Raw genomic sequence first — 26977 nt, 5'->3', positions numbered from 1 at the left:
TCATGATGGGAATAGGGAAATTTTGAGTATCATGTAGTAGCCTAAACCTATCGCTTTTACATTGAACTGGGTGAATGGAATATGATTGATAGTCATCCAATATGCTGTAATAGAAATAAGGCCATGCTCATGAAAAAAATTAAAATCCTTCCTAATCTAACACTAGAACCACCATTGGCCAACAGCCACTGACGTTTGATTATGTCCTGCTCCTTCCCTGACTTCCTAAATGTTTGTATTTTACACTGCTCATTTGTCAGAATTTTGACATCAAACAGAAAAGTCTGCCTCTAGACCCTCACTACAGTCTGCCTCTAGCACAGACCCTCACTACAGACCCTGGTTCGATTCCAGGCTGTATCACAACCGGCCGTGATTCGGGAGTCCCATAGTGCTGTGCAGTTGGCCCAGCGTCGTCCGGGTTCGGGTTTGGCCGGGGTAGGCCATCATTGAAAATAAGAATTTGTTCTTAGCTGACTTGCATAGTTAAATAAAGGTTAAATAAAATTATAATTTCCCTGCCTGGGCTGATGAGACAATGGATTGCGCAGTCAGAAGGAACAGAGTAAATAGGCATTTTAATGTCTTAGATTTAGCTGGTGGTAACATGTTGAATAGACACCGTCTGGAATGCGTTTTTAAACAATCAGTATTCAGGATTAGACCCACCCGTTGTACAAATGGAGTTAGACCAATGCAGTTGAACGTTCTGGAGCGCGCCACTTACTTCTCCATAGCGGTTGATAATTAATGCTTCCGAGTTGCGCTGTTTATTTCTAATATTTTTCAAAACCTATGAAGATGTTCAGTGAAAGAATATTAAGAAATGTGTTGACACTACAACACAGTAAAGACTGGGATAAACATTATGCCGAATGCTAATCAATAAAAACGTCTTCAATTTGCTGCTCTGTTTAGCTTGTTTACAGCGGGTCATTTCATTTTGAACATTTCAGAGGTGCTCTCAAAATGCCAACGACATTTCAAGAATAAAGTTCTGTATGGGGCATTAACATGGCGGCTGTTCTAAAACCTGGCCTAACTCTCTATATGGCTTTGGATAACACCAAGGACAAATCTACAGAATCAGAAACTGTGATACTCATCTTTCCACATCATACACAAAGCAGACATGGCTCTTTAAGAAATCATTTATTGTTTTTACCACAGGTGAAATGTTTGAACACAAGCAGGTACATGAGAAAACATGTCCTATCCATAATCATATATCAGAGAAATCATACTGATTACAGTATGAATATCCAGGTAATAAGAATGATCATTAAAACATAACACCCATTATCATTGTTATGTGGCCATTTAAACCTTTGGCTCTCTACTGAAAAGGGTGCTGGTCAACTACAGAGCACTGCAACCAGGCAGTGAAGGTGTCCAGACATACAGATCATTATGACAAACACATGGAAACAGTAGTACAATTAGACACAGCTCTACAGCTGCTGCTACAACAGCCATACAGTGATGCGGCTTTGACTTCCAATTTGTCAACATGATAGGATTTACTCAACAGTACAGAAAGTATCAAATCAACAGAGGTGTGTTTGTGTGAGTACAACCAAGTTTTCCTTGACTGTCAACCAGTGGAGCAATACTAGCTCAGTGAGAGGCTCATTCTGCAACAGGTAATCCAGATAGCATCCCAGGTACCGAAGGCGCCGGTATAGTCCAGGTATTGCATTTATGTGAATATGTTCCCAAATCAGAGAGAGTTGGCATCATAGAAACAAGAAGGTCCGTGAAGGTACTGTACTGACAAGCCAGCAGATGCTGAATCCTCAACAAAATAGTCCAGTCCAACTAGAGCACTGGCGGCTTGATTGACTTGAATAACGAAGGGATTTACCCAATCTAAAGTCAGTGTCCAATCACAATGTGACCCAGGATACCAGGAACAGAGTCCCTGCCAATCAGAGGGTCTGTACGAGCACGGGGAAGAGCAGAGACAAGTGTTCAGCTCCTCTGATTGGTAGCTTGTGTGTGGTGTAGAAGTGGATGACCTCTGGGATGGTGTCGAATGGCAGGCTGTTCTGCCCAAGGACGTACTTCCCATCCTTACACTGGCTGAACTTCATGTGCATGAAGCCTTGGCAGCTCCTGAGAGAGAAGACAGCGCAGGCAGAGCACGGAAGAATCATGGACCACATCATATCACATAATGACACAGTGGAAGGGACAGGGCTGAAATACAGCCTACATATTTCTGGCATTTTATGAGGTATTTCTCACCAAGATTTAACACCATATCATAATGTATGACTAGAAAGCAGAGAGGGAATGGGGGAGTGATACAGTATAAATGAGTGATGTAATGGCATGTGAGAGAAAAGACAAAAAAGAAAGACAAAGAAGATGAAGGGTATGACGGAGAGGGGGGGGGGGGGGGGGGGGGGGGGGGGGGGGGGGGGGGGGGGGGGGGGGGGGGGGGGGGGGGGGGCGATACAGTACTAGCAGTAGAGCAGAGCTGCACCTCCCCTTTAAGAGCAACCAGCCCATCATGATGGATGTCTAATTACAGAAGCAGAGGGAAAGACAAGGGCTCTAATTGGGGAGCTACATTTAGTCATTATTACAGTTAGCAAAATCAACATTAAAGACCAGGGAAGTCTGTTGTTCTTCACAACAACAACAGAACCAGCATCGCTAAACTGCTAGCGCTATTTTGTGTGTGTACTTTAGTGTAAACTATCAAACTAAAGAAAGCTGCACACTCCAGCAATTTAATGGGTATTTACCAACGTTTCGGCATCACTGTGCCCTCCTCAGGGTAATGTCATGAATACTTGAACCAGGTTATGTAGACAAATAGTGCAATTAGTGCAACCAATGACAATAGTGAGTGGTGTGTCATAATGATTCAGTTAATTAGAATTAATTAGTGAAACTTAAAAAATTGTATATGGCATATTAAATATATTACGCTATTGTTATCATATAGAAACATAATGGAATATTGTACATCATATTAGCATCAACAAACATTGTTTCATTCAATTTCACATAATGATTTATTTTTTCATTTCATATTTGTTGCATGTAATCTTTTGGTTCAACCTTAATGTACTTTAGTGCACATCAAGGAATGAAAGGTATGTTTTTTATTAAATAGCCACAGGTCACTGAGTAAAATCTCTCTTGAAGAGACATGGTTTGTCTGATCTATATTCATATTGGTGTGACGCTGGGCTGTCTGTCAGTCTGTTTCCAAGCCGACTTACTCTCTGCACCAGGTATCATCAACTAGATTCAACAGTGGGACAATTTTTGGAGCGAATGGTCGGGTGGCTGGAACATAATTAGAAATCATTTGTAGACTGCAAATTGACCACAAGAAACCCAAACATATTTATTTGACTAAAACACAATTTCAAACTTTGCTTAGGTTTGTATACAATCACGTGTCTCTCTATTACGTGTGCAAATACTAGGGAACAGATTCCAAAAATTGCGGGAGTGGGGGGCACCAGTTGAGGAACCCTGCTCTACTGGTTATCTCCCTTTAACTACCTCTGTCTCCCTCACAACCATTCAGAGAAAAGATCAAACCACTTCTTTTCATAGACCCCTGGTACCTCCTATTGTGAGACCACATACTGTCGCTTTGTCGCTTCACACAATGCCATCCTGTGCGTTTCCACTGTTAACATCTGTGTGTGAGAGAGTGTGAGTGTACGTGTCCACTCACTCACGTGCACCTGTGTGTGGCCCACCGAAGGTGATTCATATTCATTACTGAAGTGAGAGCGGCTGATGTGAGAGTGGCTGATGTGAGAGCTGGAGTGTGCTCTCCCTGCCTGATTACCTCTCATAGATAGATAGAGAGAGAGAGAGAAGAAGGACCATGGGGAGGGACAGAGGAAGGGAGGGAGGACAGGGGGACAGTGATGGAAAAAAGGTTATGGATCAAGCTAGTAATTAGAGAGAAGAGATTTGTCCAGATATGCAGTATGCAGCTTGAAAGAGTATTGAGAGTAAAATCAGTGTGTCAATGATCTTCGGTGGATGTGAGGGAGGAGAAGAGAGAGGAGTAGGGGAAGGAGGAGAGGAAGAGAGACAGATTGAGGCCTACATACAGTGAGATAAAAGATCAGTGGAGATGGCAGCAAGTATCCTGAACACACAGCAGAAAAACATTCAACAGATTACTACAGTAGTCCATCTGAGGATGATTCAATAAATAGTCTAACCTACTGTACTTGTTGCACCATGTGACTCATATCAATCTGTATTTAAGTGCATTAGCAGTGATTTGATGTTGCCGTTGAAATGTAAACATCAATGGTGTGATTATGTTGAGCGTCATACCGTAGTGAGAGGGAGTAGTCGTTGCGGCTGGTCTGGCTGTTCCTCACCAGGTAGCTACACTCCTTACACAGGGTCAGAAGAGACTCCGCCTCTGAACGTGATAGGGCCCCGTGGTACCACCTGACAAACATACCACAGGGACATTCGTTTTTTTCAATTGCTTACATGCATTGGTCAAAACTGAAGTCACATTGTCAAAACTCTTCCCACAGTCAGCGAAACAGAAGTGTATGTGGACCAAACTGTGAATCATTTTTCATTGCTTTCACACAAAATGCATTCAATGACCACATTCTCCAAAATCCATGAACTATTTTCTCATTCATACTCCACCACCTGCAAAACTATATATTTGCAGCACATGTTTTCAAATGCTAACGCACAGTTTCCAAAACTGTTATATACCTGTTCAAAACAGAATTATGGCAAATGTAGTGCATTTCTGCAGTAACCAGATTGAAACATACAGGAAATCTCAGCAGAATATTTTAGAATTCCAAACACAGCTGAAAGCCTACCCAAGTGTCCTGTCTTTAGTCTCATTACCTAACAGACAAAAGAGGACGGCTTTAGAATGATTTAGTTTGGAAACATGGATCAAGGAAGACAGGTTGGTGGGGAAAGAAGAGTGGCAGGGAGAATGCATGGAGGAGAAAGGAGAGGAAGACCAATAGCGGTGGTCTCTGATGAGATAAGGGCCACAATTATTGACCATGTTGTAAACCACGGTATCTCTTTGTGAGAGGCCAGTTTAAGGGTGCAACCAAATCTGCAGCATTCAACAGTTGCATCAATAGTACACATTTTCCGGCAAAACGACAGGTGAGATGTGCATCCTTCAATGATAATTGAACTACATATTACAATACGTTCACATTTTGTACTGACATTTTGAAATATATTGATTGGTTTGTGTTTATCAGTAGGATCCAAAAGGTTGCCTCCCACAGGAGGGAGAGGCAGAATATTATCAGATGCGCAGGAAATTGCCATTGTTGACATGGCAATTGGCAACAATGCAATAAAACTGTGGGAAATTTGGGACAGAGTGCTGGCAGACAATTTCACTTTTGGGAATGTGAATACGGTCAGCACAATGACAGTTGCCAGAGTCCTAGAGAAACATAAGATAAGGATGAAGCAGTTTTACACTGTATACTTTGAGAGAAACGGTGAACGTGTGAAAGAACTCTGGTATCAATATGTCCAGGTAAGATGTCTGTTCAATAACCAAACAGGGTACATACACAGCTCTGCATTATGTAAAGTACTGTAAAACTGTGGATTTACTGTATTTTAGAGAGTAATGGAGATGGAATCCAGGCAAACTGCAAGTACATTCATCTTTGTGGATGAAGCTGGATTCAACCTGGCAAAAACACGCTGCAGGGGAAGAAATGTGATTGGACAGAGAGCAACCGTGGATGTCCCAGGATAGAGAGCAACCGTGGATTTCCCAGGCCAGAGAGGAGCTAACATCACAATGTGTGCAGCACTGTCCAATTATGGTTTGCTGTTACACAAACCACTCATTGGCCCCTACAATACAGAGGCTCATTTATTTTCTTGATGAACTGTATAGTCGACTTGTGCCAGCGGAGGAGAGAGGGGCAAGAAACTCCCCTACCTTCGTTGTCGTGTGGGATAATGTGGCATTCCATCACTCTGTTGCAGTCACCGACTGGTTTGCTGCACATCCCAGGATGTCAGTACTATTCCTGCCTCCATACTCCCCCTTCCTAAACCCCATAGAGGAGTTTTTCTCTGCGTGGAGGTGGAAGTTTTATGACCACCATCCACATGACCAGATGTCCTTACTGGATGCCATGAATGCGGGGTGTGGAGACACTTCTCCTGAAGACTGCCAGGGTGTGGAGACACTTCTCCTGAAGACTGCCAGGGTGTGGAGACACTTCTCCTGAAGACTGCCAGGGTGTGGAGACACTTCTCCTGAAGACTGACAGGGTGTGGAGACACTTCTCCTGAAGACTGGCAGGGTGTGGAGACACTTCTCCTGAAGACTGACAGGGTGTGGAGACACTTCTCCTGAAGACTGCCAGGGTTGGATTAGACATTCTAGAAGATACTTTCCAAGATGCATCACCAGAGAAGACATAAGATGTGATGTTGATGAGAACTTGTGGCCAAATGCAGGAGAGGGAGAACTAGAACACATGTTGATGAGAACTAGACCCATCACAGTAATGTACAGTATGAGTGATTATACTATACATGTTGATGAGAACTAGACCCCTCACAGTAATGTACAGTATGAGTGATTATACTATACATGTTGATGAGAACTAGACCCCTCACAGTAATGTACAGTATGAGTGATTATACTATACATGTTGATGAGAACTAGACCCCTCACAGTAATGTACAGTATGAGTGATTATACTATACATGTTGATGAGAACTAGACCCCTCACAGTAATGTACAGTATGAGTGATTATACATGTTGATGAGAACTAGACCCCTCACAGTAATGTACAGTATGAGTGATTATACATGTTCTTTGTTTGTAATTATTTTTGCAGCCCTGGAATTTGTTTTTTGTTTCAACTTTTTATTTTTCACAAGTAAACTAGTATATGCAAAGAAATCGAAAAAAGAAAGTCTATTGAAGCAAATTGCTGCATTTCTGATTCATTCTTGTTACATAAACTGTAGTAAAGTCAATAAAGTGAAAAGGTGTCACTCTTATTCTATAATGAAATACTGATTTATGTGAAAAATCATTCAAACTTCAAAGAGAAAAGTTAATCATTTATGTAAGGCTCCCTGTTGTTAGTGTTTTTTAGGTCAGTGTGTTATGAGTGACAATGTATGCTTTCTGAGTGAGAACTGTTGCCAGTGTTATGGTCCAACAAGCTTATTTGGAGACATGTATGAAGTGTTTTGGTGGTTTGAGTGAGTTTTGGAGGTGAGATCAACTGTTTGGCCAAGATGCATGTTGGTAATGCAGACTGTGTGAAGAGTTTTGAAAGAGTGCCTTCAGTATTGACCGATGCTTGTTAGCACTTGAAAAAAAACGAATGGAAAGGATGGAAGGAGACCAGCAGCTCAGTGCATTGTGAAATACTAATGGAAGTGAAGGGCAAATTATGGGATATTATTCTCATGATGCAGGCTACACAGATGTGTTAATAAAGTGATGTGCAAATATTTTATTGTCACCATTGCTGGAATGCGTTTGCTCTGTCATCAAATGTGTTTTAACAATCTGTTCCTTCTCACTTTAAACAATCATTATCTCCATTCGTCACGGTTTACTAACTAAGGGCAGATGGCGCAGGGGGTCACACGGAGACCAGACCATGCTCACTCAAACCCAGAGATGAGTGGGGCTCTCTAGTGGATCCTGTAACAACCCTTAAGAGACCACCAGGAAGAGTAATGGACTACCCACTCACACTGTGCTCACTTTATGCCTACGGCATTGTGTACACGTGATTGATTAGTAGACCTGTTCATTCATATATGGAGAAACACACTTTATTCTAATGATATGTCTAAAACAAAACAACCATATTTTACATTCTACTGTCATGCATTCAGTTTTACTGTATACACAGAGAAATAAAACCCAAACCAGAGATAGCAAAGTACACAATCAATTGTCATTACAAAAGAAGAGTACAGTACGTACACTTGTTTCTCCAGGGGCAGGGTGGGGTCTACTCTCTCCCCCATCATGTTGTGGGGGTCAGAGCAGGGCATCCGGAACTTCATACCCCCTCCTGCCAGGGGACTGGACCTGGGAGGACGAAGGCGCTCCGTGGGGGACGAGGACCGGTCCCACTCGGCACCATCAAACTGTACTGTACAGAGACAGAGGGGGAGGATAAATATTAAAAGAGAGGGGGAGGAGCAAGAAAGAATGAGAGTGAGTCAGGCCTGGTAAAAATAGAGATGCGGTTGTTGGTGCAGAGGGCAAAGGGTTCGGCATGCCATAGGATAGAGGACAGACAGTGTTTCTACTGGAGGGGTCCACAAAGGAGAAGAGAGCTGGTAGTACAGATCTGACTGGGTGCAACTTTATCATCATCCAGTGACTGGCTGGGACTGGGAGATGCTCCAGGGTGACCTAATGCGACAAGGCATGAGAGGGCCATATAGCACAGGGAGCTTATGGGTAGTGGTGGGGAGCGAGCCCCGAGGGGCTGCAGTGCTGTGTAGAGGGAGAGAGCGAGAGCGCAATGTGTGGCAACTGGCAAAAGCTCATCATGACCCAAATGCTTTATGAGACCAATCGCTGTGTGTTACCACCAGCATCTACATTAGCCTACGTGTTGCCAAACCTAGTGGTGGGTTCTTAGGTCACTTGACCCAGTGATGTGTGTTAACATCATACAGAAAGCAGGCAGGGCAGATGCAGGACACTGGGGGTTCAGGCTGGGGGGGGTCATAGGGGGTCAGGGAGGGGGTTGGGGGAAGTCTTGTTGTCCTGGATGAGAGGTTGAGAGGTCACCTTGCTCTCTGAGGGGGGTTGGGAGCTCCTCCTCCAGCTGCTGCCCCACTGGAGGGGGCCAGGGAAGCTCAGCCAGTTCTGACATCTCTACAGGCAGCCAGGCAGAGAGGAAGATTATATATATATGGAGAAGGGCGTGAAAGGACAATAATATAGAGAATGTGAAAGTCTTGGTGAAAATAAGTATAAAAAAAATAATTTAAAAAAAAGGAGTGAAGAGAACGGAAGGGAGCGTAGTAGATGTGGCATGTCCGGTTGACAATGAGGTGGACTGTGTGTCAGGGACAGGGCGCACAGTGAGGCAGGGGCTGACCAAATTAGCCCAATTACAAACCGTGGCAAGTAACCACGCAACACATGACTGCAGCCTCAATGGCAGAATCACACACACAAGCTCACACAGAATCCTCCATGCCTGTGCTACACACCACACACACAGTGAAACAGGATTACAAAACAAATGAAGGGGAAAGGGGGCTGACATCTTAATGATCTGACAAAACCAAAGACCCCCCCGGGTGTGTGACATCAAAGGGCAGCTGAACGGGACATTAGGAGAGAGACCCCATTGCTGCTGTACATACATCCCGCTCTCCCTCATCCCTCCCTCCCTCTGCTTAATTATTGAGCAGGCAGACACACTCCGCCACTTTCTCTGGCTCTCTGTGAATTATTGATGCATGGTGCAGTACAATGGCCCCATCTGGAGAGCACCCCCCCCCCCCCCCCCCCCCCCCCCCCCCGCAGAAGCCATGATTAAAGTGTGACCTCCACCCACTGCCCCCCCCCCCCCCTCACCTCCCCCCAACCACACTTCATCTCCTGGCTGCCTCCCATCCCCACCTCTCTCTCGCTCCAAACAGAGAAAAAAGGACTGAGGGGAGAGTGTGGGGTAAAGAAACACAGGCTCAGAGCAAACAAAAATGAGGGAGGGTTAGAATGTAAGGATGAGGGGAGTGAACTCGGTGAAGAGAATCACACTTCAGAGTGTGTGGAAATTTTTTTAATTATATTTTTTTAAGAGGACAGAGTTAAGCTTTGTGTGTCATGGTTAATGGGAAAATTCCAACATAATTCCTGCCCTGTTTGGGGGGAGTACCAGACAGCATTCAACACAAAGGACATTCAGTGCAGTACAGTATAATACCACCACGTGCTTATGAACCAGTTGTACTAGTATGAGAGCATGTGTGCATTCTGTTCATAAGTTGTGATTCCAAAGTTGCTGCGATATGTAGCACACAAGTGCCAAGTATAAATGTTTGAATTTCTGGGGAAGCTGTTTGGTCCATCTGTGTTTCAGTGTGACCTGTCTGCAGTGTAACATCAAACCTGAATGAACCATTTGTAACGCCCTCATGACATCACTTTTACCTCCTCCTGACGATGTCAGCACTCATCACCGTGACAAAGGGCAGGACGTGACCCTCTGCTGGTCTGGTGCATGCACACACACACACACACACACACACACAGAGAGGTCACTCAAACAGAAGGCACATCTGGGCACCATTTACTACTAATGGGAACTGGTGGCTCTGTCACACAGGCTGGGGAGCCCATTTGCTCAAAGGTCTTTCTTGTGATATAAGACACTGTGACAACATAATGTTCTGAGAGAGGACTAGCAGGCAGATTGAGATTTCACGACAATAGAATATTCAGGATTATAGTACAAAAACCTGAACAGGCCACTAAGCATGCATACAAGCGGCTGCATTTAGACACACTAATTAGTCTTTTGACCAATCAGATCGTCTCAGGAAAAGATCTGATGTGATTGGTCAAAAAGTATCAGAATTGAGCTGCCTGCGTGAATGCAGCCAGAAAACCTCATACTGAAGTGGGTCCATTGGTGTGGTTGGCAACAGGTGAAAGCAACTCACTAATTAATGGCTTGGCTGAATCACAATCATAGTAATCATTCCACATGCAAACAGTTTGAGTGGATTGAACCATGAAAAAGGCATTTTAGTATCTTAACAAAACACATTTTTCAATCCATTTTACTCTTTCAGTCTGGAAGAAAATGCCACAACAAGCTAAAAAGCTGAGTAAATATAAAAAGCCTTTTTATTTAGCATGATCATAAATAAATATCCTGGAATCAAGCGACATAAGCATTGGATAAATCCTGCCGTATCTCTTCATTAAACACAATTATGAAGACATCAGCTTTGTAACATGCCCAGCTCCCCATGTTCTCTGTGCCAACAAAGGCCTTCTGCTGGGCACAACTGCTCTCTACTAATGACAGCCAATTAACACCCTACATGAGTGTGAAACATGCATGGATTCACAAGCCATGAATTCACACTGAGGCATATACAAGATGAATATGCATGGCATTTGGAATTCATGGACAGAACTGCAAAAATAGGTGCTGCTTTGTGTGTTATGTTGCATTTCAAGTCAAGACTTTCTATTCCTCCTTTTCCTCTTTCTCCGCTCTCTCCATTTTTCTAGGGATTGTATATTCTGGTGCCTTCCCGCACCCCACTCTCTCCACCTCCCTCTCTCCCCCACTCATTCTCCCCTCTAAGTGGGACATTATCTCTCCATTCACTGATTCTCTCCTCCCCTCCTCCCCGCTCGCTCTGCCTCCCATCCAGCTCACTTGAGGGAGCGAGCCGGGATCGCGGAGGACATGTCTTTTCATTAACGTCAGTAACGCTTCACATCGAGCGAGGGAGTGAAGGAGGGAGAGAGAGCCAGGGATGGATGGGAGAGCATCTTCACGACACATCCTGTAAATTGATGGAGAAGCCAGTCGGGACCCCCAGGGCCTGCTTAGAGTGAGCTAACAGACCAGGGACACACTGGCCACAGTGATGGAAATCTCATTCTTGCAGCTTCACACACAGTCAAGGAAACACACACGTGTCTTTGTAGACTTTCAGTATAAACCGATCTAATATTCCATATCTGCAAAAGATGGTGTGAAGATGGTGCAAAGGTATACTCTGCGATATGATGTAGATGCAGAAAGTAAACAACATAGTGTATCAATTTCCGCAACAACTAAGAGCGTTAAAGCGTGAGGCTCAACTTCTCTGCTGTTTTGGTACCTTGGCTACTACGCACTAACAACGTGAAGCGAACCCGTGCACATGTGCAGATACTGTGTGTGACTGTGAGAGAGTGAAGTCTTGCATCTCACTCATCTCAATATCTCCGGTGATGCTCATGGCAACGTCATTTCGCTGAGTCTAGCTTTAAGGCCTTACGCGTGGAGGGAGACCAGATAGAGATCAGATACGAACAGCACATAAATCAAAGACACCGTGAACCTAACACCACTCATTTACTCATTAGACAGGGTATTTTGTGTGGAGTAATGAATCTGTCCATTTCATTAGCTCACTAATTGGTGTTGCATGGCTGCAGGGCTATTTATCCCTCCCTCACTGTTGAATGTTCGATGACTCCCATAAATTAATGGTGGCTGGATGAGGGGGTAGCTAGGTGCTTGTGACAGCTTTGCGGTATACTAATTAAAACTTACTGGACTGTTAGCCGCGGGCTCTCTCACTACTGGTGTAACGCAATTGACTACCAACTCACACTAACATTGATCTCAACCGCCTGAGCTGGACTGGACTCCACAGTAAATACTGTAAGTCCCACTGGCAAGAGGATATGCACAACATTTAACTTCCTGATTATCGTAATTGTGCAACTATGCAAAAAGCCCTCTCTAAATATATATTTAATTAGGAGCATCCTGTTCTCACCCGACTGAGGTGACTGGTGATAATCAGGCCTACTGACAGTAGTGTGTGTGGGGAGGGGGGTGGGGTGAGTGCTGAGGCACTGTTGGCAGATCGTGATGCCCACCCATCCCCCTACGTTATCAGGCTGCCTGTGTGTGTCACCTCAGTAGGGAGAGAGGACAGCAGGGACAGCCCTGTAAATGAGAGGTTTTCAGCAGGTGACTGATTGCACCCTGTCACAATGCCCCCCCCCCCCCCCCCCCCCCCCCAAGGGTTCCACAAACATCCACTGAGCTCACATCAAATCTGCCATAACCACCTTGGTACCCCCCCCCGACTGGGAATATGGATTAAATGTAAGAATGGAAATACATTAGTGCTTCTGTTTTTCACCCCAATCTGTTCACACAGGCCGGGCGACACGTAGCTGACTGACTGTAGGTAGAAAAACAGGTGCCAGAAAATCAGGAGCGGAGGTTTTTACCCACATCTGCTACCTTTTTCTAATTGGTGTTGTAATAGACCCTGTCCAAGAGTGCATATTTGGCAGACAGTTCTGGGTTCTAGCCCTTAAAATCTTCTGAGAGGGTCACTCACCCGACCAACATAATCCTTTCCGTCAACGCTAGAATTTCTTTGCCTGGGAGCTAATGTGATGTGTGTGTGTGTGTGTGTGTGTGTGTGTGTGTGTGTGTGTGTGTGTGTGTGGTGGGCTGCTGTAGCAGTTCTGCTGACCACCGGCTTATTAGCACTGGATCAGTCATGCAAACGTGAGCATGTAATTAACTGAGAAGAGAGGGGGAGGAGAAGGAGAGCATGAAATAAAGGGGAGTGAAAGCGAGCGTGTTGATTTAGTCTCCTGCCACCTTGACCTCCGGACTCTGAGATGCAGCTCATTTAAGTAGGCTCTGCCGTATCGTACACTGATCTACTGCCCACCGCCATCTGTCACTCTCATACACACCAGATAGAGACAGGGCTTCACAACATAAAAACACTTTGTACCTTGTATTGTTAAGATGTAGGTCTCTCTGACACAGACAACTCATTGTGTGCCGGGGGTAGTATAGTGGTAGTGGGAAGGGGGGATACCTAGTCAGTTGTACAACTGAATGCATTCAACTGAAATGTGTCTTCTGCATTTAACCCAACCCCTCTGAATCAGTGTGGTGCGGGGGAGGCTGCCATAATCGACATCCACGTCTTTGGCGCCCGGGGAACAGTGCCTTGCTCAGAACGACAGATTTTTACCTTGTCAGCCCCGGGATTTGATCCAGCATCCTTTCGGTTACTGGCCCAACGCTCTAACCACTAGGCTACCTGCCGCCCCATTGGAGGACAGCAGTTTGATCCCCCGTTCCGCCACTCACTTTCTTAGCTTTATCCCTCTCATCAGTCTCCCCCTCTACGTGTCTAACCTGTATCTGGCAATAAAACATGAAAATACCCCAAAATATATTTTCTAAAATAAAATTGAAAAAGCCTCGTCTTCAATAGGCAAGTAGTCCTGAGTGGGATCATTCAACATGTGTGTGCAATGGAGTGAGAGTGGTCATTCATTCAAAGGAGGGCATTGTGGCTGGAGTGAGAGTGGTCATTCATTCAAAGGAGGGCATTGTGGCTGGAGTGAGAGTGGTCATTCATTCAAAGGAGGGCATTGTGGCTGGAGTGAGAGTGGTCATTCATTCAAGGGAGGCCATTGTGGCTGGAGTGAGAGTGGTCATTCATTCAAGGGAGGCCATTGTGGCTGGAGTGAGAGTGGTCATTCATTCAAGGGGGGGCATTGTGGCTGGAGTGAGAGTGGTCATTCATTCAAGGGAGGCCATTGTGGCTGGAGTGAGAGTGGTCATTCATTCAAGGGAGGCCATTGTGGCTGGAGTGAGAGTGGTCATTCATTCAAGGGAGGCCATTGTGGCTGGAGTGAGAGTGGTCATTCATTCAAGGGAGGCCATTGTGGCTGGAGTGAGAGTGGTCATTCAACGTGTGTAGTATGGTGAGACAAAAAAGTGAAATACTGGTAATTGAGTGTAAAAGTGTGGTTGTGAGTGTAATAGTAAAAGTGTGAGATTGGTGGTCATGTTGCTGAGGAGACTGAAGTTAGTCTGTACCTGCGAAGGCTTTAGAGATGTTGTCTTTCTTCCACTCCCAGGGCTGATCGTATTCATCTGCTGGCCGCTCGTCATCCTGCGGCAGCCGGCTCTCCCTGCCCTCCTCCAGGAGGTCTCCGTACCCCAGCCCCACCCCCAACGGCCGCCCGCGTTCATCCTCATAGGGGGTGTCGTAGAGCTGCACCTCGCCCCGTGCAAGGGCTGCCCCAGGGCCACGCTGCAACTCTGGTAGAGAGAACACAAACATTTGCCTTATTTAAAAGGAAACTATTTGTATTTGTATTATTTTTGTGCAGCCTGCTGGAGGCTTAACGAAGCCCTGGGCTAGACCCGCAGCTGTGGAGCAGAACAAACAGCAGTCCCTTCTCTTCACAGTCACAGCAGCAATCCAGCTACTGCATCTCACAACAGCCACTCTCATTAGCATTTTCATCAGATTTCTCAGCGTGTAGCATGTTCTATAAAAATCAACCTTCAGAGAGTTACATGTGACCTTGAGCTATGTAGTCATAGATTATTGAAATAACAAAACATCTGAAGACAGACTTCTGAAACAACAGGCGTATCGATGAGCGTCAGCAATCAGTGGTTGTCTCATTGATGTGGGCTGAGAAGCTCAACACTGGCATATCACATATTGGGTGTGAGGAAAGTGGAAGGATATTTTGTCTCCACCACCAGCCTGGCTATGGAGGTGCAGTTATGTAAGAGGGAAAGAGTGCTGGAGCTAAATGGGAGGGTTGGTTGGTGAAAAACAGAACGGGCTAACTTTAACCTTCAGAGGACACACTGCCATTGGGCGCTCCTGTTGTCTCCATGGCGACAGAGGAGGCCCTGGGGACAGACCCTGAGGTGGGAGGAGGAGGTGAGGAAAGGAGGGCTGGGTTGGCTTGATGTTAAGTCACTGTGACAGAGGCAGGCTCAGTGTCGTGTCATACTGCTGTACCTGTGTCAGGGCGCCGAGAGGAGATGGAGGAGATTAGGGGAGGGAGATAAAAACAGGCAGGGTTGGAAATGAGAAATGGATGGAAACATGATGGTGGGGGGATGAGGAATCTATTACGGTATGCAGATGGATGGCAGACCAGTGGGTGATAGAGAATAGAAACTGAGTTCTACTAAACTTTAAAAAACGTGACAGAACCAGATCAAAGATACATTGGGATGACATCTGCCAATATTTGTATAATTTAACCCTTTACACTCGTGGAAATTAGCCTATATGGATAGGGCTAAATTGAAACATTTCTTACAGAAGAAGTATGAAAAGGATATACATGGCCATGGTAGCAACTGTTCACCTGAATCCAAAAATTACAATGTTGATTTTGTGCATTTTACATTTACTGTTCTTTTGCCACATTTGTTTATTACAAAATGTGAAAAAACTCTGGACACTTAACATTTCCCTCATTCAGACAACAAAAAACATGCAAAAGTTGCTCAATTAGCAAGAGGGATGGGGCAACTTCTTGTCGCCTGTTCAGCGATGTGAAGTGCAGTGCCAGAGCTCTGAATTAATGTTACTGTACAGCCACTATGTTCCAATTTAGGCATTCATCAATGTCCAAATCTGCCATTTTCAATCAGTTTAAGAGTACGAGTGCTACGGCTATGGTCAGTAATAATCCGTCTCTGGGATTATAATAGCAATTCTATTCGAGAATCCGAGAGATATTCAGTCTCAGACTCCCGGTTCTCTGTTCCACCATGTTTTTTAATGAGCGGCCACAGACACACCACACCACACCGACTCAGTCCTTGGTTGACTGGCTCAGACTCCATTGTGTATCTAACAAACTGAAAGAATAGAAGCCCTTTCGTCCTAACCCTGTGACTATGAACTACTTATGACCTGAATGAAGCCAGCAAAGACAACAGTCAAATACATACTCACTAACTCTCAGATGGACTAAAAAGCTACCCAGACTCCCCCGAGGGCAGCAAGGGGAGAAACCACCACTCTGATTGGAGAGACGCTTCGCTACACAAGCCTGACAGACAGTGGTCGGGGAATAAGAGATGTTACTACAGAAAAGCCAAATGAGAAACGATAGATCTGAAGGATGGAAGAATAGCGAGAGGGAAAGGGTGCAGTTGGATAGAGACATTCGTAAGGGGTGGTGAAAGGCTGTGTGAGAGCTGAGTGAGTCAGACTGAAAGAACTGTCTGAGATGGGGAAAACCGTTTCTGCTGGAAGGGGATGTAGCCTAGTCAGCAGATCTGTTTGTACTCTAGGCTCTAGCCAACTGTTCTATCTAAGGCATGACAACCAAAGTCAGAGGAGTTGGCTAAAGCACAAACAGATCTGGCAATGAGCTAGGGATGTACAATAGGAACGTAATTACATAATATATACTTTTTAATTATGTGTGACCTACCTGTTATCAGCCTACCTGTCGTGTGGTCTGTAGTATGTATAACAATGTTCTAAAAAATGACGTAAATACATCCAAAACCCTGAGACTCGCCTGTGATGACACGTTGGGCCTCGTAAGGCTCCATGTAGCCGTTGTTCTCACAGGGAACGTGTCCCAGATCAGGCTCTGGCCAGGGGTTTGGGTGAGCATCAAACGGATCAGAGTAATCTGTGTCCCCTACTGCTGGGGCTGATGGAACTACCTGGGATACAGAGACACACACATAAAGACACAGTGCACTACACCATTCATACAGTCTCAACTACAGACCACTGACACCAGAATTCTAAAATATTTTCATTGTCCAAAAATAGACTTCCAATTTTTCTACATGTTGCCAATTTTTCTATAAAATGAATTAGTTGACATCTGAAAGCAACATGGAATGAGTATGTCAGAAACTGATAGAATTGTTATTTTGTGTGACAGAGATAGAGAATACAGAGGGGGTTTATTTGAGGAGAGCATTTGTTCCTCCATAGTACGATTCCATGCCAGGAAAGGCAGAAAATATTTTGGGTATCTCCCATTGAAGCTTCTATGTGAAAATTGCCAGAACAATCTGACATTGACCCCCTCCCTCCATTTGTTTTGTGCACTGCTGCTACTCACTGTTTATTATCTATGCATAGTCAATTCACCCCTACCTACATGTATGACCTCTAACCTGTACCCCCGCACACCGACTCGGTACCGGTACCCCATGTATATAGCCACGTTAATGTTATGTTATTGTGTTACTTTGGTTTATTTAGTAAATATTTTCTTAACCCTTATTGAACTGCACTCACTGTTGGTTAAGGGCTTGTCAGTAAGCATTTCACGGTAAGGTCTACACTTGTTGTATTCGGCACATGTGACAAATAAAGTTTGATTTGATAACAACAAAACAATTCAGGCTGTCCTGGTGTGGAATAGTCCATACATGCTGCACACAGGAAGGAATAGTTGTCAGCTGGCACACTGACAACTACAAAGGCAGCCATATGGTCACACACAATCAGACAACCAAGTCAGTCAACAAACCCCTGTTAGACACGCAGACACAAACTATATACGTTCCCTTGTTGATTCAGTAACAGGTTATCGAACGACCAGGAATGAATCTGAAATGTTAATGAGGGTATAGATGTTCTTACACACCAGAATTCTACACTGAGACATTAATGAGAGCAGCCAGAGCACGCATACAGAGTCTGTATCGACTCTACTTTCCCTCAGTCCTTCAATGTACTGTTAGGAGCTGTGCACTTGTGGCTTTTCAAATGATAAATCATTATCTTAGTCATGATGTGTGAGCTGATTTTTTTAAACTGAATTAAAATGTGCATTCGCTGCCTTTCTACATAGGCAAACTTTCACTCTCCCTTTCTATCTCTCTATGAAATCCTGAGCATCCCTGACCCTTGCAGCTGTGCCTGTGTGTTCTCCTGCCAACACATACTGTACTCATCCAGGGTGGGACTGTGGGCCTGATGGCAACACAAGTGTGGCAGCATACCGTCCAATAGCCAAGCGCCTGCATGGCTTCCTTCACCATGTGTTCACATGGGGGTCTCTCTCAGCTTGCTAAACCAAACGCCATTTATTATTTATGGCTGGACATAAACTCAGGGGACTGTGACGCCCCACTCAATGAGCCATCCAGCCCATCAATAACACTTCCTTCCATTTGCCATCTAGGCCAGCCATGTTATGGGCCACTTCAAATATGGCGTGATGTATTGAAACATTGCATACTTCTGACTCACATTACCAGTCACTGGCTTATGGGTTTAATCAATAAGTGGAGGGGTCTTTGTAATGGTAATGAATGTTAATGTAGAACAGGATAAATTACTTACAGGCTCTTGTTCCTCTAAGGAGAGGGCACTCAGTAAAATCTTAGTTCGCCCCAGCTCCTGTGAGTCCACCTTGATGAGGCGGTGTTTGGGAGATACAACCTTCATATCCAGGCTGGCGGACTTCAGAGGAGAACCAAAGGCAGCAAGGGAAGAGTCTGATGACCCAGAGTCGTTTCTGTCCCGGTTCTCAGAGTTCTCGTACGGGTCCTCAAAGTCTAGGTTCTTCTGAGCCCGATAGGCTTTCAGAATCTCACTCTCTGTGTAGTCTGGTTTGGGTGGTTGAGGAGGCATCCTCCTGCTCCCAAAACTCAGATAGTCTTTGAGCCACTTTGCCATTTGACCTCTGCTCCCGCAGACACTTGATGGGTTTAAAGACAGGTTGCTGTTGGGGAAAAATATGATGATTCAGGTTAAACTACTTACATGCCCTTGGGTGAACTGATTCTAGACCTCAGACTAAATAGACAACAGACAGTGGATTGACATGGTCTGTCCTGAAGTTATGTAAAACGCTAACATCACTTCTCCCATTTATAATGCAGGACTACTAGGATAGCCTTAAATTATATGATAATCCTATCACTGCACACGTGGACACTTATCCATTGGTCCAGGGGCCACTGTGCAACAGCGTAAAGAAAGAAAGAAAGAAAAAGCTGGACTTTATTTACTATAAATGTCAGCTCAGAGAAACAATAAAGCTGGACTTTGCCCGAGAAGAGCAATTACATTTAAAGCCCAGGTAAGAAAGTCTGATTTACTTCACTGATACTGTCAGTAATATATCATAAAAATAAACCTCCTTCAAAACAGCAGGCAATCATCACCAAATGAAATAACTAATGTTACATCACAATTATATTTTACAACAAAATACGACTGTATTAGCCTACTGCATTACCACTATCATGAAATCAATAATACAGGTAACGCCTTAACACACATTGAAGGCAATTATACCTAATCAAAGTTTATTATAGGCTAAAAACATCTAGGTCAAAACCTTCCACTGTAATCATAGTTTCCTTTCGTTTTAGTCCTGTGATCTGTGCATTACTTGACCATCAACAACGATAAAATTGAAACAAACTACAATTTATACACTGCAATCTATATTTTTACTTCCATGTAAATTCTGCAGCTTTTAAAACAAGCGTTTCACAAAATTCCTGCTTTTCTACTGACAGTGCATTGCGCTGAGGTACAAACCTTCGGTCCTTGGCTTCTTCTACCACTCAGTATTCGAGCGCTTTATTCCACGTTTCTTCATTTTGATCGTAATAAAGGCAAACGTGGAAGGTCTTCCTATTTTGATAGCTTTTGTCCGTTACTGTAAATAGAGAAAGTAAAACAACTACAGTCAGCTCAGGTGCGAGCGTGGAGAAGCACAGTAGAGTTCCGATAGAAGGAAACGACTGATCGCAAGTGAGAGCAAAACCTACGAGAGAAACCACGCGATTAAAGGGGAGGATGTCAACCCACGAGTCCCAACTGATTATCCCTTTAAAAATCAGCCGATTTATCATTGAAACATTCAGCACAGACCACTAATCCCATATCGTCTGAGTAATTGCTTAAATAGAAGAAAAAAAATAAACATAAAAAATACACGATTCTATGTGGTAGCCATACAAATTAAAGGAAGAAAAAAAACGAACTTCAGCATAGCCACGGAAGTAGGGGTGAGCAGCACCCTCTGAAGAAATAATAATATATAAATAAATAATTATAACATTATTTTTAGAAAAATATATATTTTTCCACAAAAGTAGTGTACTGGGCCTTTACTAGTATTAGCAGATCGATTATAGACTTCTGTAGCATGGGCAAAAAAAAAATCAGTGTCTCTGCTTTTCAGAGTTGTTGCCCTGTCCCTTTCTCTGAGATTGACATTCTAATGGTTTCAGAAAGAACAAAACCCTGTCCTTAAACATTTACATCGAAAGTGCAAAGTTTTGGGTAAAGACACAAAACATCCACATCAAAGGAAATATTTATCTTGAACAAATAACATAGAAAACAGACACTTTTTGTGCAGTATTAAAAAATCATCATTACAAACAACTTAATGTAAATGTATTGTACATAGGCTGGTCATTGAGTACATAGAGACATCAAGTGGGTTGTGATGATATGATGTGGCTCAGTTGGTAGTGCATGACACTTGCAATGCTAGGGTTGTGGGTTCAATTCCCACAGGGGACCAGTATGAATATGTATGCTTGGGATAAGAGTGTCTACTTAAAAGGAATTAATAGACCATTTCAGTCTTCACATAAAAAAAAATATTTCAAGAAACTATTTTTATTTTCCACAAGAATTATCAGATTAACTGTTTTGTACAGATAATTATCAGACTCAAATTACAAATGCTGGTAAAAACTCAAGTACATTTAGTTAACATTTTTCACAAAAGTAGTGCCCTGGGCCTTTACTAGTCCTATATTAGGGACCAGTTATGTACCCCAAAACTACTTCCTGCTGCTATGAATTTCAGACACTTGGCCAGATTAATGAAATGCTTGTTCTGGTTGAATAACAATTGAAAACTCATCAAAAGAGACTAAAAGCTTTGCATAATTGCAAAGTTTCCTATTTTTTCCTCATTCCAACACTCTTTTGCTGATTAGTATGGCGTAATAACAAGTTAGGCTATGCCACTCAAAATGATGTAAATTAGGTGGGACAATTTGTAAAAGAGGATGAAGGATTTCCTCTGCCCAATAATTAACACCTACACCCACAAACTGTCATCCTCAGCAAAGACTGACACACACATATTGAGCCAGCAAATGGAAGACATGAGGTGCTGCCTGCCATACTCTCCAAGAAATGCCCACCTATGCAAAAGCATGGTGATGCAACATCTGCAAAGAAAACCACATAATTGGTATGCACACTAAGAGAAAACATAATTTATGTTAAAATGGATTGCACATTTGTCATCTAGGCAGAGTGTGCTTCATACTTCCACAAATGTGGGCACACGGTTGTTAAGGAGCCAATTGGATTTCAGCAATTAGGTGGGTGATCCAGTACTGTCTGGGCCAGTTAAGACACCATTAATGCCTCTTTACGACAGCCATGATCTCACTCCCTCCACGGGAGAAAGAGAGGATGAGGTCATAGCTGAACAGCAGCCCTCACCACCATCGCTACAATTCCCCCTCTCCTCCCCCGCAATACTCCCCAAATGACTTCTTCCAGACTGGTATGCCAGGAAGGAGGGACAGTGGGGAACAAAAGAGTGAAGTAGTGCAAGAAACAAAAGGAAAGGCAGAACCCCCTGCAGAGAGAGGAGGACAAAGAAAATACCACATTTATTGATACGATGTTGTGTTTGCATAAACAATCTTCCAGTTTTTTCCACCAAAGACTGAAATCAAATCCAGTTTAATGAAAATCGATGTGGTGGACAGACTTCTAACACAATCATCAATGAAGACCAGTGACAAAATAGCAAATACTAATGCTTGGCATTTATCGCCCCCTTTTGGTGATTTGAACATACTGCATAAAGACGTCATTATGTATCCATCATTCTCATAATGACACCTGTTGGATCATTTCTCTGATTAAGTTGTATGCTGTGATACGTGTAGGAGAAGCTGACCTGACTGTTTGGCTGGTGTGGTTTGTCTGTGCTGTTCCTGAGGTTGTGTCTCTCCCTACAGGGCTCTGCTCTCCACCATCCACATAGCCACAGCCAACCTTCTGTGAAGAACACATTTCAGGTATAATTAAGTTAGCTTTGGAGGGTTACACACTGAACATCCAGTAGTTTCAATTAGATAGATACATATTTTAGTTCCAATATTTTTGTCCCCTGTAAATTAGTGTAGGTCTATTTATTGTGTTATAATTGCCTGAAATTGGCACAAACTTGACAGCAAAAATGTGGGGGGCAGGGAAACATGAATACAAGCCAAATGTCATTTAAACTGCTCCGGACTTTTCTAACTTTATTAGGTTACACTGTGCAATGCCTACATGTTTCGAGAAGCCCACCATAGTCCCTGTGCCCAAGAGCGCCAAAGAGGGGTTGGTTTAAATATGGAAGACGCATTTCATCTGAACGCATTCAGTTGTACAACTGACTAGGTATCCCCCTTTCCCCCTTATCTAACCTTTATTTAACTAGGCTAGTCAGTTAAGAACAAGTTCTTATTTACAATGACGGCCTAACAAAAGGTAAAAGGCCTCCTGCAGGGATGGGGACTGGAATTAAAAATACAAATAAATAAAATAATATAGGACAAAACACACATCAGGACAAGAGAGACAACACAACACTAAATAAAGAGAGGCCTAAGACAACAACATAGCATGGCAGAAACACATGACAACACAGCATGGTAGCAACACAACATGACAACAACATGGTAGCAACACAATATGGCAGCAGCACAACATGGTAACAGCACAAAACAGGGTACAAATATTTTGGGCACAGACAACAGCACAAAGGGCAAGAAGGTAGAGACAACAATACATCACGCAAAGCAGCCACAACTGTCAGTAAGAGTGTCCACGATTGAGTCTTTGAATGAAGAGATTGAGATAAAACTGTCCCGTTTGAATGTTTGTTGCAGCTCGTTCAAGTCGCCCCGTAGAACCCACATCTGTAGCCATGAAATGCTTTGAAAGGCTAGTCATGGCTGACATCAACACCATAATCCCAGACACCCTGCACCCACTACAATTTGCATACTGCCCCAACAGATCCACAGATGACACAATCTCTATTGCACTCCACTTTTGCACCTGGACAAAACAACTGCTTGGATGCGCACAACTCCAAATCAAATCAAATTTTATTTGTCACATACACATGGTTAGCAGATGTTAATGCGAGTGTAGCGAAATGCTTGTGCTTCTAGTTCCGACAATGCAGTAATAACCAACAAGTAATCTAACTAACAATTCCAAAACTACTGTCTTGTACACAGTGTAAGGGGATAAAGAATATGTACATAAGGATATATGAATGAGTGATGGTACAGAGCAGCATAGGCAAGATACAGTAGATGGTATCGAGTACAGTATATACATATGAGATGAGTATGTAAACAAAGTGGCATAGTTAAAGTGGCTAGTGATACATGTATTACATAAGGATGCAGTCGATGATATAGAGTACAGTATATACGTATGCATATGAGATTAATAATGTAGGGTAAGTAACATTATATAAGGTAGCATTGTTTAAAGTGGCTAGTGATATATTTACATCATTTCCCATCAATTCCCATTATTAAAGTGGCTGGAGTTGAGTCAGTGTCAGTGTGTTGGCAGCAGCCACTCAATGTTAGTGGTGGCTGTTTAACAGTCTGATGGCCTTGAGATAGAAGCTGTTTTTCAGTCTCTCTCGGTCCCAGCTTTGATGCACCTGTACTGACCTCGCCTTCTGGATGATAGCGGGGTGAACAGGCAGTGGCTCGGGTGGTTGATGTCCTTGATGATCTTTATGGCCTTCCTGTGACATCGGGTGGTGTAGGTGTCCTGGAGGGCAGGTAGTTTGCCCCCGGTGATGCGTTGTGCAGACCTCACTACCCTCTGGAGAGCCTTACGGTTGAGGGCGGAGCAGTTGCCGTACCAGGCGGTGATACAGCCCGCCAGGATGCTCTCGATTGTGCATATGTAGAAGTTTGTGAGTGCTTTTGGTGACAAGCCAAATTTCTTCAGCCTCCTGAGGTTGAAGAGGCGCTGCTGCGCCTTCTTCACAATGCTGTCTGTGTGAGTGGACCAATTCAGTTTGTCTGTGATGTGTATGCCGAGGAACATAAAACTTGCTACCCTCTCCACTACTGTTCCATCGATGTGGATAGGGGGATGTTCCCTCTGCTGTTTCCTGAAGTCCACAATCATCTCCTTAGTTTTGTTGACGTTGAGTGTGAGGTTATTTTCCTGACACCACACTCCGAGGGCCCTCACCTCCTCCCTGTAGGCCGTCTCGTCGTTGTTGGTAATCAAGCCTACCACTGTTGTGTCGTCCGCAAACTTGATGATTGAGTTGGAGGCGTGCGTGGCCACGCAGTCGTGGGTGAACAGGGAGTACAGGAGAGGGCTCAGAACGCACCCTTGTGGGGCCCCAGTGTTGAGGATCAGCGGGGAGGAGATGTTGTTGCCTACCCTCACCACCTGGGGGCGGCCCGTCAGGAAGTCCAGTACCCAGTTGCACAGGGCGGGGGGAGACCCAGGGTCTCGAGCTTGATGACGAGCTTGGAGGGTACTATGGTGTTGAATGCCGAGCTGTAGTCAATGAACAGCATTCTCACATAGGTATTCCTCTTGTCCAGATGGGTTAGGGCAGTGTGCAGTGTGGTTGAGATTGCATCGTCTGTGGACCTATTTGGGCGGTAAGCAAATTGGAGTGGGTGTAGGGTGTCAGGTAGGGTGGAGGTGATATGGTCCTTGACTAGCAGTCTTATGGCTTAGGGGTAGAAGCAGTTCAGAGTCCTCTTGGTTCCGGACTTGCCGTGCCGTGCCGTGCGGTAGCAGAGACAATCGTTTATAATTTTAGGGCCTTCCTCTGACAAGTCCTGGTACAGAGGTCCTGGATGGCAGGGAGTTCTGCCCCAGTGATGTACTGTGCTGTACGCATGACCCTCTGTAGCGCCTTGCGGTCGCATGCCAAGCAACACCATCATTAAGTTTGCAAGCGACACAACAGTTTTAGGCCTGATCACCGACGATGACAAGACAGCCTAATTGGAGGAGGTCAGAGACCTGGCAGTGTGGTGCCAGAACAACAACCTCTCAGTCAACGTCAACAAGGCAAAGGAGCTGATCGTGGACTACAGGAAACGGATAGCCGAGCACGCCCCCATCCACATCGACAGGGCTGTAGTGGAGCAGGTCAAGAGCTTCAAGTTCATCGGTGTCCACATCCCTAAGGAATTATCATGGTCCACACACACCAACACAGTTGTGAAGAGGGCACGACAACGCCTCTTCCCCCTCAGGAGGCTGAAAAGATTTGGCATGGGATCTCAGATCCTCAAAAAGTTACATAGCTGCCCCATTGAGAGCATCTTGACTGGTTGCATCACCACTTGGTATGGCAACTGCTTGGCATGCGACCGGAAGGCGCTACAGAGGATCATGCGTTCAGCACAGTACATCACTGGGGCAGAACTCCCTGCCATCCAGGACCTCTGTACCAGGACTTGTCAGAGGAAGGCCCTAAAGTTATAAACGATTGTCTCTGCTACCGCACGGCACGGCACGGCAAGTCCGGAACCAACAGGACTCTGAACTGCTTCTACCCCTAAGCCATAAGACTGTTAAATAGCTACCGGGACGATCTGCGTTGACCTTTTTTGCACTAACTCTTTTAACTCATAACATATACTGCTGTTACTGTTTATTATATATCCTATTGCCTAGTCACTTTATCCCTATGTACATACAATTGAAGTTGTCAGTTTACTTAGGTTGGAGTCATTAAAACCTGTTTTTCAACCACTCCACAAATTTCTTGTTAACAAACTATAGTTTTGTCCAGTTAGGACATCTACTATGTGCATGACACAAGTACTTTTTCCAACAATTGTTTACAGACAAATTATTTCACTTATAATTCAGACGTTTACATACACTAAGTTGACTGTGCCTTTAAACAGCTTGGAAAATTCCAGAAAGTGATGTCATGGCTTTAGAAGCTTCTGATAGGCCAATTGACACATTCATCTGTACAAACAATAGTATGCAAGTATAAACACCATGGAACCATGCAGCCGTCATACATCCAATAGAACATTTGTGGGCAGAACTGAAAAAGTGTGTGTGAGCAAGGAGGCCTACAAACCTGACTGAGTTACACCAGTTCTGTCAGGAGGAATGGGCCAACATTCACCCAACTTATTGTGGGAAGCTTGTGAAAGGCTACCTGAAATGTTTGACCCAAGTTAAACAATTTAAAGGCAATGCTACCAAATACTAATTGAGTGTATGTAAACTTCTGACCCACTGGGAATGTGATGAAAGAAATAAAAGCTGAAATAAATAATTCTCTCTACTATTATTCTGACATTTCACATTCTTAAAATAAAGTGGTGATCCTCCCTGACCTAAAACAGGGAATATTTACTA

At 44.1% G+C, this 26977-nt stretch overlaps 1 protein-coding gene across 2 annotated transcripts; it reads right to left on the bottom strand.

Moving 5' to 3' along the window:
* Positions 1-1137: 1137 nt before the first annotated feature.
* LOC110521459 (SH2 domain-containing adapter protein F) lies at positions 1138-20413 on the bottom strand. Of its 2 annotated transcripts, XM_036969104.1 has the most exons (8): positions 20093-20413; positions 18884-19265; positions 17091-17241; positions 14620-14844; positions 8799-8885; positions 7977-8148; positions 4324-4443; positions 1138-2115 (listed from the first exon to the last, which is right to left on the bottom strand). In XM_036969104.1, exons 2-8 carry the CDS (start codon positions 19217-19219, stop codon positions 1929-1931), a joined length of 1278 nt encoding a protein of 425 aa, XP_036824999.1. In that variant the 5' UTR covers positions 19220-19265; positions 20093-20413; the 3' UTR covers positions 1138-1928. The 2 variants fall into 2 exon arrangements, with proteins under 2 accessions (XP_036824999.1, XP_021454691.1); XM_021599016.2 differs by lacking the exon at positions 8799-8885 and having other exon boundaries at positions 20093-20404.
* Between the last annotated feature and the right edge of the window lie 6564 nt (positions 20414-26977).

This window comes from Oncorhynchus mykiss, chromosome 30 (genome assembly GCF_013265735.2).
Source record: "Oncorhynchus mykiss isolate Arlee chromosome 30, USDA_OmykA_1.1, whole genome shotgun sequence".
Lineage (NCBI taxonomy): Eukaryota > Metazoa > Chordata > Actinopteri > Salmoniformes > Salmonidae > Oncorhynchus > Oncorhynchus mykiss.
The sequence above is the reverse complement of the archived record's forward strand: the minus strand, read 5'-3'. Positions and strand labels throughout refer to the sequence as shown.

Bases quoted from the DNA above. Each gene is read 5' to 3' on its own strand.
- LOC110521459 (XM_036969104.1), bottom strand. From the start codon at position 19,219: ATGGCAAAGTGGCTCAAAGACTATCTGAGTTTTGGGAGCAGGAGGATG. The intron at 14,845-17,090 runs GCGAGTCTCAGG...TCTCTCTACCAG, and splicing joins GGCCCAACGTGTCATCACAG to AGTTGCAGCGTGGCCCTGGG. The intron at 8,149-8,798 runs GTGACCTCTCAA...GTCTCTGTACAG, and splicing joins AACCCCCCTCAGAGAGCAAG to TACAGTTTGATGGTGCCGAG.